General features: G+C 38.8%; 1 protein-coding gene across 1 annotated transcript in view; it reads left to right on the top strand.

The window, feature by feature from the left end:
• CPXM2 (carboxypeptidase X, M14 family member 2) overlaps positions 1 to 12,332 on the top strand; it is a 110,494-nt gene that overhangs the window by 17,434 nt on the left and 80,728 nt on the right. Inside the window, exon 2 of the mRNA XM_039339957.1 lies at positions 11,533 to 11,634. Within this exon, the coding sequence (XP_039195891.1) occupies positions 11,533 to 11,634 (102 nt within the window). The remainder of the gene's footprint in view (positions 1 to 11,532; positions 11,635 to 12,332) is intronic.

Raw genomic sequence — 12,332 nt, 5'->3', positions numbered from 1 at the left:
ACAGGTACAACCTCAAGCCATTTTGAATGGCTGTCAACGAGGACCAAGAAGAATTGACCCTGAAAGGGCCCAGCGTAGTCAATGTGCACCCTAGACCATGGAGACTGTGTTTCCTCCCATCTATGTACAGGAGCTTGGGGCATTTCGGGGCACGAGCGTTGGCAAAGGTGGCATGCGTGCACCTTAGCTTCAATGTCTCTATCTAACCCAGGCCACCACAAATGGCTGCGCGCAAGCGCCTTCATGCATACAATGCCAGGATGACCCTCGTGGAGGGAATCTGAGACCCTAGTCCTCATTGAGGTAGGAATGACAACTCTGCTTCCCCAAAGCAGACAACCCTGGAAGGTGGACAACTCGTTCCTTTTAGGCCAGAAACTCTGAAACTCAGTGCCAGGACAGCTCTCTGGCCATCCAGATAAAACCCAAGAAAGGACACGTGAAAGTGTGTGATCTGTGCCTGATTCAGCGGCTACATCCCTGGCATTTAAAGGAGACTCGGGCAAGGCCTGAATGGATAGAAGATTGATAGCTGGTGCAGGGTCAGCTTCTATTACCAGCAGGGGTAACCTACTGAGGCCATCAGCATGGCCCATTTCCTTCCCAGGTTTGTGAAATAGGGAGAAATCATATGCAGAAAGAAAGATAGACCATCTTAGCATTCTGGGGGAGATGATTTGGGGAGTTTGCTTACGTGTTGTAAACAGTCCCAACAAAGGCTTATGGTCAGTGAAGACCGTGAAATGCCTGCCATATAAAAAATCATGGAATTTTTTAATTCCAGCAACAACAGCTAAAGCCTCCCTGTCTATTTGAGCATAATTACGCTCGGCAGAAGACAAGGTTCTGGAGTAATATGCAACAGGAACCTGAGTTCCATCTGACCTGAGGTGGCTAAGTACAGCTCCCACCCCATAAGGAGAAGCATCAGAAGCGATGCACACAGGAAGGGATTCCACTGAAATGTGCAAGTACACTGTTAGAAGTGAGTAAGGCCTTGACCTCATTGAAACTTGCTTCATGTTTTTGTGACCACTGCCACACTGCCTGTTTGTCCAATAGCCTGTGAAGAGGCTCAGCTACACTAGCCTTATGTGAATTGTAGAAATTCAGAAGGCCCAGAAAAGCCTGTAGTTCGGCCTTAGACTTTGGCCTAAGAGCATGCATAATAGCTTTCACTTTGGATTCAGCAGGGTGAATCCCAGTAGCATCAATTTTGAATCCCAGAAAGTCAGTAGAAGGCACTCCAATTTTACATTTGTCCTTCTTAAGCTTGAGGCCCGTTTTCCTGAACCTTAACAGGACAGCCCTTAATCTCTCAGCTAAATTGTGTGTAGAGTCTCCTGCAATTAAGACATCATCAAAATAGGGGCAGACCCCTGGTATACCCCATAGTGTGTTTTCCATTACGCTTTGGAAAATTCCAGGAGCGACATTTACCCCAAATTGTAGCCTCTTCACCTTGAATGCTCCTCTATGGGTCACAATGGTCTGAACTACAGCAGCATCATCATCAACAGGCAGCTGTTGATACGCCTGAGCTAGGTCAAGCTTTGCAAAAACACCCCCCCCTTGAGGGAGGCCAGAATATGACTGACCACAGGAACAGGATAGGCATTTTGCTGCAATGCCTTATTCAGAGTGCATTTGTAATCAGCACAGATGCGAATGTCCCCATTTGCCTTGAGAGGCGTGACAATGGGGGTTTCCCAGGGACTGGAGTCAACAGGTTCTAGAACTCATTGCTGAATCAGTTTGTCCAACTCAGTGTCAATTTTACCTTTTAAAGCAAAAGGGACCCTTCTTGCTTTAATTCTAATGGGAATGACAGTGGGGTCTGGCTTTAATGACACAGGGGGTCCTTTGTATGTGCCCAGCTGGGGGCTGAAAACATCTGCAAATTCTTTGCAGACTTCTTGTAGGTCAAGTGTTTGCAGACTATTGAGCCCTGTGACGTGTATTCCCAAGGCCTCAAACCAATCGAGTCCTATGAGACTCGTTCGTTCACCCCCTACTACTATTAGATCTAGTGGACCTTCAAAATCCTTATACTGTACATTAAGGGTGGCCTCCCCCTTAACACACACTCTGGAGTTTTGAAAGTCTGTTAACAAAATGTCAGAAGGCCTCAGCTTGGCCTGAGTTCCACTGCCAGAACAAATCTTCCTAAACGTTTGCATGGAAATTATCGAAAGTGCAGACCCGGTATCCAGTTCCATAGCCAATGGAACCCCTTGTAGCTTCACCTTAAGTGACAGCTTTTTCTTAATGGGCTTGTGTGTGCCTGTCCTATAGATGCTTCTTCGCGAAGCGCAAAACCCCACCCTGTTTTGGCTGGGAACCCTGGTACCTCTCAGGCGCAATTCTTCCTGAGGTTGTACCTTCTGACGGCCCATGCACACAGCTGCAATGTGTCCTTATTTTCCGCATGCTCTGCAGATAGCGGAGTGGAACTTGCAGTCGGTTCTCTTGTGGCGACCTCCACAACCGAGGCACTTGGGGAGAGCTGAAGAGCTTCCTTTCTGTTTCCCTTCCTTCGTGGGATAGAGACGGTCCACTTCATCATCAGGATCCTCCTCAGAGTTCCTTTGGACTCCTTCCTGGTGCACGGACGCAGCATCTGGAGTGCTTCTGATCGGCCGCATGTTCTTGATGGCGCCACCCGCTGCTTCCTCTGCGGTGACCTCTCTCAAGGCATCTTGGAAGGATAAGTCTTCTTTGGCAAAAAGTGTCTGCTGTAACTTTCTATGCCTTAGTCCGCATACAAATCTGTCTCTCAGTCGTTCTTCGAGGTCCTTGAACTCGCAGTGTTTAGCGGCTTTTCTCAGCGCGGCAATGTATTCCTTGGCCAATTCTCCGGGTCGTTGATCCCTCTGTTCAAAGGTGTGGCGCCATGCAATGACGGACAACTTGGGCTGGAAGTGCTCCTTCAGTAGCTTCTTAAGATCTGCGTAGCTGACAGAGTCTAGAGGAACAGGTGTTGCAATGTTCTCAGCGATTTCGAATGCGTCTTGACCGCAAATGCATAGCAGGGTGGCAGCCTTTAAATTATCTTCCCTTACTTGATTTACCTTGAGATAGTTTTCCACCCTGGCTGCGTAGGACTCCCACCTCTCCGGATGTGAGACGTCGAATTCCGAAAGCCTTCCAATTTTTGCCATTTTGTAGAAAGGAAGGGTCTATCAGCCAGCCTACCCCCGATGCTCACTGGATTGGTGGGTAGCTGCCGAGTCAACGCCGTTCCTGCCGCTCAGGACTCACTCGGGTAAGCTTACACCTTTCTTTTGTCGATGTAAGGCATCCCACCTTCGTCGCCAGTGTTGCGTCCTTCGCGAAATGGCAAGACACGAGAAGCAGTTGTAGTTCTCAGGAAACTTCTTTATTTCAGTTCAGCATACTAGGTACAAGACGCCGACAACGCCCCAAACTCCTGGCCTCTTTTATAGGCCATTCCCGGGTCAATCTGCAACTTTTGGCGTGCCAGCACTTGCGCATGCGCACAAGTACTGGCGACAGCCTGTCTGGTCCCGGGCAGCTTGCACCTGCCCGGGACCGTTTGCAATGCCCCGAGCCTGCTTGCACAGGCTCAGGACATAACAGTGGGCATGTGCATGCCTCTTGTGTGAAACCATCTCCCCCCCCCCACACTGGTCTGCAAAGCCAGAAAGGTTGGGGAACTCTGAAGTAGAGTACTTATTTTTTTAATTATTTTAAGGCAAAAACAATTCAAAACAGTGGAAATGGTAGGTAGCATTATTTGAACCCAAGAATTATATTTCTCAAAAATTTATGATGGTATGCCATTTGGAAAATATAACCAATTGTACATCAGTTGTTCAAAGCTAAAGATCAACTATCTAAACAATCAAGGAAACTAATTAGCCAAGCAAATCAAGCATCAAAATGTAATAATGTACAAGAGAAACAAAGAGATAGCAGAATAGATCCAATACGGAGTCTGCTTCAAACTAGCAACAAATGAAATACTTGGAGGCTATAAACTAGGTGGTAACATAGAAAATCTAGTGTCTTTACATGTGATCTCAAGTCCATCCAAAACATGCAGGTGAATAACTTTAGAAACTGAAATCACTGTGTGATTTTTGATAAATAAATATTATTAAATCATATTTATGTTGAAAATTGATCACTTTTCAAATATGGCCCTGTGCATCGCCTTTGAAAATAATTTCTTGTAGTATTGCTGGTTGGTATAATCATATCTCTTTTACTCAATAGTTAAGTAATTTTGATAATACTCCATTAAGGAAACTGGATGCCAATTATTTTCATTTTCACGGTTTATTGTCACTTTGATTTATTGTAAAGAAATTTAAAACTTTCAAAAAATATGCACAACAGCACAGATTTATTTGGGATATTGTAGGGACAAAACAATAAGTACTTTTAGAAAAGGTTGGAAACCATTTATAGATTTTTTTTGTTGAAAATGGACAAAAACGAAGTAGTGGTTTGTGGATTTGCTGATTAAAAAGATTGAATATGGGAAGAAAGAAACTTTAAAATATAATTCTACAGGGGAACAGATGTTAAAGTTTGTTACTGCTACAAGCATATTGAAAACTGCATCTTTTTCTTCCTTTTTTCTTTCTTTATGCACTTTTGAAAGTTCTAAATATAAAATTTTATTTTATATTTTTCTATTTTCTCTTTATATAATCTTTCATATTTATCTTATAATTATGCAAAAACTTTCAATTAAAAAATAACTCTACAGTTCATGGGATTTTCTCAAATGGACATGTCCCATTATCTTATCTTCAGAGCTGTGGTAACGCAGTGGTTAAAATGCAGTATTGCAGGCTAATTCTGCCAACTGCCAGCAGTTCAATTCTCACTGGCTCAAGATTGATTCAGCCTTCTGTTGATTCTGTAAACTGCTTAGAGAAGGCTGTAAAGCACTATGAAGAGGTACATAAGTCTAAGTAATTTGCTATCTTGTCTCCATTTTCATACTGAAATTTTGTCTGGCCTTCACCTAGACTAGATAGGGTGCACCGACCTCTGCAGTCCTGTGGGAGTGATATAAAGCAGGCATGTCAAACTGCTGGCCCATGGGCCGGATGCATCACGCTAAAATTGCAACCATCCCATTGCTGGCAATGGGGAAAAGTCACGATATGTCACACAACGTCACATGACGTCTTGAGTTTGACATGCCTGATATAAAGCATGCCTATATAAGTGATTATGTCCAAGTGGAGATGCCTCTGTTGAACCTCTAAAACACCTACTCTTTGCTCTCCACAAAGAAAATATATATCTACCCCATTTTAAAGATCTACACTGTAGATAGCACAATGCTTAACTGTCACTTCAATCTGACAGGATCTTGACATATCTTTCCAGGTTGCCAGATATTTTGTGTCATCTGTCTTATCTATGACTGAAGATCACTACCAATTTTGCTGACTCTGATTTGTATTATTGTTACTTTATTAATATATTTTGTGTGGTTTTATTATATTTTATGTCTACTTTTTAGTTTAATTTGTCATTATAGGTGTATGTATTTTTATTGTCCTATTCTCTGGCCTAAAGACTATAATTGGGGTAGGGGGGTTGAGCCCATTGTTAAACATGTTAATAGATCAGGCAATATGGCATCTGAGAATGCCAATGTTAGCTTAAACAAGAAAGTCTTGTTACTTTAGCTAGCATTTCCTTCTCTCCCAACATAACTGGCAACATGGCATGGCACATCAGCAGTAGTATTGGTATACCACATTGAATTCTCCTGCTTCAAATAGTCCATTACCATTATTCTGCGGGAGATTTACCAGTAAATGGATCTGAAGTCAAATATGTGCCTATTAGCATGTATTGGCATGTATGAGCAAGTCTGTGGGCAAGTGATATTAAGCAAGATCTTCCCAGTATAGCTTTTCCTTATAGAAAGAGAGAAGCACTTCTCTTGATATATCCAAAACCTTGTAGTACTTGATAAGCGGGGCTTTAGGTGGTCCATGGGAAATACTGTAGGTTCTTCCTGGTCAAGCAGGAGTACAAAGCCTCCTTAACTCACACATTAAGGTTTGATAGATTAATAACTTCTTCTCCTTCTACCCACCTGCTAAAACTGTTCTCTCAGCCTCAACTCAGTTCCATATTAGAGAGAACAATAAGTGGATATTTTCCCATCAGCAGGGGAAACTGCCCTGCTGTCAGCTATTAGGACAATCCTACTCACTGGCCTCATTAACAAGGCAGAATAGAGCAGAGACTTTGCAGACAGAGGAAATGCATGCTGGCCTCCTTTTTTTGTGTCATGGGTGGAAGAACAACACATTAAACCAGCTGTCTGGATGTGTTTTTAGAATGCATACCTTGGCATCGTGATGTTAATATGACTATTGGCTAATAATGCTTGGAAAATAAGCTATTTCCCCTAAAGCTTGGGAAACTGCTTGGCTTCTTCTATAGCTGATTTTAATTTAAAGCAGATTTAGCTATGGTCCAGATATCACTGAGAGCATAGTAAGCTTTGCGTTCTCTGCCAACACTGTCTCCAGCAAGTGTCTAGTTTCATTCTGTCCACCTTCTAATCCCCACCTGATTTACTGTTTCAGCAGAATATTGAGAGTCCTTAGTGTTGTTTTTGCCACTGGTTTGGCTGTACACCAGAAAAACAGAATAAGAATAAGAACTTTTATTTCAAGCACATATTGCGAATGGCCAAGATTTGTATTCCTGAGCTTGGAAATCTTGATCAATGTCATAATAATGACAGTAATAACAATGGTGATCTTTTTTAAAAAACAGAAGCCTCCCACACATTTATCTGCTTAGCTTCCTCTTTAAAACTTGTGTTGACACAGTAATTCTAGCTTTTTCTCATATTTCACTTGATTTCCCAATTTAACTGAGATATCTACCATAATTTCACTATCCCATAATTATTCCACTCTGCAACAATACAATACAATACAATACAATACAATACAATAGCCCTTAAATGGAGGTGATAGGAAGATCAGAAAATCAGAAAATCTCTCTCTGGAGAAAGGAGAGATCTATTTGAGATGCCCATATGTACTCTGCTCTTTTTTTTGTGAATAGACATCATGAACTTTTGTGGCCTCTTGCAAACTGCTGGGAGTTGTGGGATAATTAAGCTCAGAGCCACTAATGTAACCTGCTATGGACTTAAGGTTCAACCAAACTTCACTTTTTTATTTAGCTCTGTGTTTAATTTCTTAATATTATTACAGCTTGTTAAAGATTGAAACCTTCAGAAGGTTTGGTTGTATTTGCTTTGTGAGTTCTTATTTAAGAAAGAAGATTGCAAGCTTTATAGGATTTTTTTATTTACAAATTATACTAGATATTTCATAATTACAAAAAGATGTATAAATATACATTTAATAAATAAATAAGTAAATATCAAGTCAGAGAAGTGACTATGAGAATATGCACAGCAATACAAATAATTTCTCTTCACTGGAATTACAAATGGAACTCGATAAGGATGCTAACAATTCTCAAGAAGAGTCAAGAGAGTATGAAAAATCAAATATTTGGATTTTGAAGGAACTCCAGTTTGTTGGAGAAACGGAAAAGAATATGAAATCACTTTATTTGCTCAGGATTAATAATGGTTTGCTACATCTCGTAATGTCTAATGGTTTACAGATTAAAACTGTGTAACAATATTTTAAGGACGAAGATTTATAAAGATGAGATTTTATCTCCAGTGAAGTTTAATGGATTTTTTATTAGAATTGGATGATGTTACTTTGAAATTTTTGTTTACATATAAATGTAAAAGGAAAGATTCAAAGTGGGTTGACTAATATAATTTGTATGCTATATTGTTATTACAGATAATCCTTAACAGATTTTTACTGATTAAGATGGAGTGAAGTGTTAAAGATTTTATTATAGAGGATGGAATGTGATATAGGACAAAGATTTTTTAATATATGGCGATAAACTGTTAATGTTGACTATACTTACTGGGAAGGAAGAGAGAGTTTTCTTCTTTTTTCTTTTTCTGCATTTTTTTATTTTCATGTTTTATTTTTGTCTTTCTTTTTGTATATTTTTTATTCAGTGTAGAGTATTAGTTTTATTTGAATAACATCATCCTTAGTAAACTAATTAGGATAAAAATGGGTTAGAAAGGGGGCATTTTTCTAACATTCAAACATAAAACAAGAGAATGTAATTGCTAAAAGAAAGTTCTACTTTAGTAATTGTTTTTAGTTCAGCCCTCTGTACAAGGTGGAAAAATGCAACACCTCTGACATTAGCATCAACTTCCATTAATGGAGATCCCACCATTTATTGAGGCTTTTGTTCCCTTCTTAAACTGTTCTTTCCATTAGGAAAGTTTTCCTGATGTCCAGTCAAATCTACTTCCTTGTAACTTAAACCCACCCTTTCTTGCTGTCCTTTTCTTGAACCACTCAGAACAATTTTGTTACATTTCTTTATAATAGGGGTCTCCAGACTTGTGGACTTCAATATCCAGAATGACTGCCTGAGGAATTCTGAGAGATGAAGTCCATAAGTCTTAAATTTGCCAAGTTTGGAGTCTCCTGTTCTATATCACTGTCCTTCAAATAATTGAAGATAGCTATCATATCTCCCTGCAGTCTTCTGTTCTTCAGGCAAACATATCAATCATCTCTCATCATTCTTATAACTCCTTCCAGGTCCCACAGAATATTGGTTGCTTTTCTCTGGACATACATTCTCTGAACACTGGAATCCTTTTTGCATGGATTGTTAACTAATAAGATTAGCCTACACTCATGCTGTTTATTTTTCCTATTCAAATGTAGAATGTTGTATTTTTCTCTGCTAAGATTCATTTTTCTGGTTTTTGAACAATGCTCCATTCTATCGAATCTCTCTAAAATTTGCCACTCTAAATCTAGAAAAGACTGTCCTCTAAAGTGCTTTTTTCTCTTATCTTTGTGCTATCTGCAAATTTGATAATATATTCAGTGGTGGGATTCAAATATGTGAACAACCGGTTCTCTGTGTGGATGCCACTTCTGGAAGTCCATTCTGGGCCTGGGCAACAAAAAATTAGCTACCAGTTCTGCTGAAGTGGTGTAAACCAGCTGAATCCCACCACTGAATATATTCCAAACCCTCATCAAAATCATTTATAAATATGTTGAGTAGCACAGAGTCTAAAAAAGCCCTGTGTTATGGTGCTCAACATTTCAGTCTTGAAACAGAACCATTCACTCAATTCTTTTACCTATACTCTATCCCTCTAATAAAAATATAGCCTAGTACAGTTTTCATGTTCCTCAAGCATTTCTTGAATGCTTTGTTGAAGAAAAAGTTCACTATGCCTACCATATTCTCACGGTCACTTTTATCAAAAAGTCAGGTAGTTCTGTTATGATGTATATTGTTAAAGTCATGCTAGCTCTTGCCAAGTTATGTAGTCTACCATAACCTGAGTCCTGTGACTCATCTCATTTGAAGATAGGAACAACATTTGTTCTTTTCCAGTTCTCTAGCACAATGCCTATCCTTCATGATTTCTCAAAAAAATAATAATATCATAGTAATAGGCTCAAAAATAATATTGACAAACTCTTTCATGACTCTCAAAAGTAATTATTCTAGTTTTGGAGACCTGAACCCATTCATGGTCACTAGATATTCCCTAATAAAGTCTGCATTTATTCTGGATGGCTTCAACTCCAAATGATCCATTCAATTTAGAAATCTGATTTCATTTAAATTCTTCATGGAATCTACATTGCTATCTTTTTAGATACTAAACAAGTACTGTCATATAATCCAACTCCCACCTAGTCATCTTGTATACTGTAGATTTAATTATATTAGCTTCAAAAGTGACAAAGTATACGGCACCCTTGGTATATTTGGGATAGTATGAGATCCTAAAATCTTTCTATATGCCCTTAGATTCCATTTTCCCCTATAGACCTGTGATTATATCCATAAACTGTATCTTTCTATATGTGCAAATCTTCCTTCAAGAAGAAAAGATAAAATAGATTCTAATCTGCAAATCTTCCTTCAAGAAGAAAAGATAAAATAGCAACAGCAGCAGTAGCAGCAGCAACAACAGTAAACTAGCATGCTTTCTTTACCTGGTAGATAGCACTTATTAGCAATGTTATTAATATTTTATATATTTAGAATAGAATAACAGAGTTGGAGGTCTTCTAGTCCAACCTCCTGCTTAGGTAGAAAACCCTATACCATTTCAGACAAATGGCTGTCCAATCTCGTCTTAAAAACTTCCAGTGTTGGAGCATTCACAACTTCTGGAGGCAAGTTGTTTCACTGATTAATTGTTCTAACTGTCAGGAATTTCTTCTTAGTTCTAGGTTGCTTCTCTCCTTGATTAATTTCCATCCATGGTTTCTTGTCCTGCCCTTAGGTGCTTTGGACAATAGCTTGACTCCCTCTTCTTTATGGCAGCCCTTGCGTTATTGGAACACTTCTATCATGTTACCCTTAGTCCTTCTTTTCATTAAACTTTAATTTAATGAAATTAAATTAATGAAGTAAATTTATTTATTTACTCATTCATTCATTTATTTATCCTCTGCCTTTATTATTTGTAAATAATAATTTACAAATTATTTAATTATTTAATATTTGTAAATAAGTCAAGGCAGCAAGCATACTTAATACTCCTTAATACTCCCATAATAACAACCCTGTGAAATCAGGTGGGCTGAGATAGAGTGAGAAAGTCACTCTAAAGTCACTAGACCTCACCGTCTTTTGGTTTCTAACCTAGCATGTGTCTCTCTACCAGACAACAGTCTGTTGACATTACTTGAAAAACTCCTAATTTCTCTTCAGTGTTGAAGTATCTATAATATTCTTAACTTAATAAATTGCTTGTAACAAGTATAATTCTACAGTAGTGGGAGCATTTAATGAACTCGGCTGACCCCAGAGAGGCTGAACAGGATTAAACTTGGACAGCATGAATGGAAGACAACCAGGAATGCTCAGTCCTGTAGATGAACTTGGGAAGTTGAAAAGGCTCCTCAGAAGAAACCAGTGATGCAAATATGTACATTGTTGCTAGAAAAATTTACTTTGGCTCAATGGAGTCCTTACCTTCCAGCAAGCTAATCAATCCTGGAGGGTGACAGTTCCTAAAGGAACAAAAAAACATGGAATTGGTACCACTTTCATTGGGGAGATTTCATCCTATTTATCTGGTTTCATTTGGGTTGCTTGAAATGATGTTTTCCATCTCTGTCTCTTACATAGTTTAGAGAGCATTTCTGGTATACTGGGATAATACAAAAAGAAAATACCTCAGAATACCTGTTTAGAAGCCACAGAAAGTTCTCCAAGAATTCACTTTGCCTTTTCTCAAAGGTATCTAATTTATCTGTTTTTGAACTCAAGGAAACAAATGTGAACTCTTTACTTACTTACTTACTTTTTACTCCCTCACTTTTTTCATTGGGTTCATTATTCTTGTCTTTCTGCTTGATAGTTTATATTTGGGGAGAGATAATATCATGTGTTTCTCTTTTCTGCTGTCAGCTAAAAATGGTAACAAGAAAGGTGAGAAAAACAAGAAGAGCAATGAAAGAACACCAGATGGCGACTATGAAAGGCGAAACACTGGTGAAGACAGCAGACAAAGTAAGCGAGAATGAAGATTTGTTTGCACTTCTTTTTGGGACGAACCCTTTCTTGGGACAAATTTTTAATGACTAAAGCTATCCTAAAAATAAATATTTGATCTTATGGAATATGAAGGCGGTTCATTACAGTGGTTCCTTTATAATAAGAACTTATCAAACTTCTTTGTGAAGTGCAAGAAAAGCACTTAAAGGTTAAAATGGATAAGTGTGGGAGAAAGTGAAGCTGACAGGCAAAGGACTTCCAGTGCTTAGCTCTAGATTTATATACTGATTAAATTTCAGAGGAATAAATCAGAATAAGACAGATCTAAAAGGCATCCAGATCAAAAGGTGTCAAAATCCAAAGCTTCACAAATGATATGGCAATTTTTTAAAAAATGTAGACACAGACGATGCTTTTATAAAATGGCAATATTGCTTTTCAAGCTTCTATGGAACACAAAAAGCAGGATGACAAGCAGGTGGAGGAGGAAGAAGGCTTAATTTTGCAACTGACAGCTCTAGCTTTTAATTACAGTATCTGCTTTTAGAGGGTTCCCCAATTATAGTGATCTGCACTGAAGAATGTTGACTGTTGAAGTAATATATTATATATCTACTGTATCAGTATTTCAAAATCAGAAAATGGGGATGTGACTATTTCAACCCATCATATTTGGCACACTGGTTTTTAGCTGTTCTTTTGTCCCTTAACCC

This window comes from Crotalus tigris, unplaced genomic scaffold (genome assembly GCF_016545835.1).
Source record: "Crotalus tigris isolate CLP2741 ecotype Arizona unplaced genomic scaffold, ASM1654583v1 scf7180000017536.10889498, whole genome shotgun sequence".
Taxonomy (NCBI): domain Eukaryota; kingdom Metazoa; phylum Chordata; class Lepidosauria; order Squamata; family Viperidae; genus Crotalus; species Crotalus tigris.
This window is presented reverse-complemented; position numbering and strand designations above follow the sequence as displayed.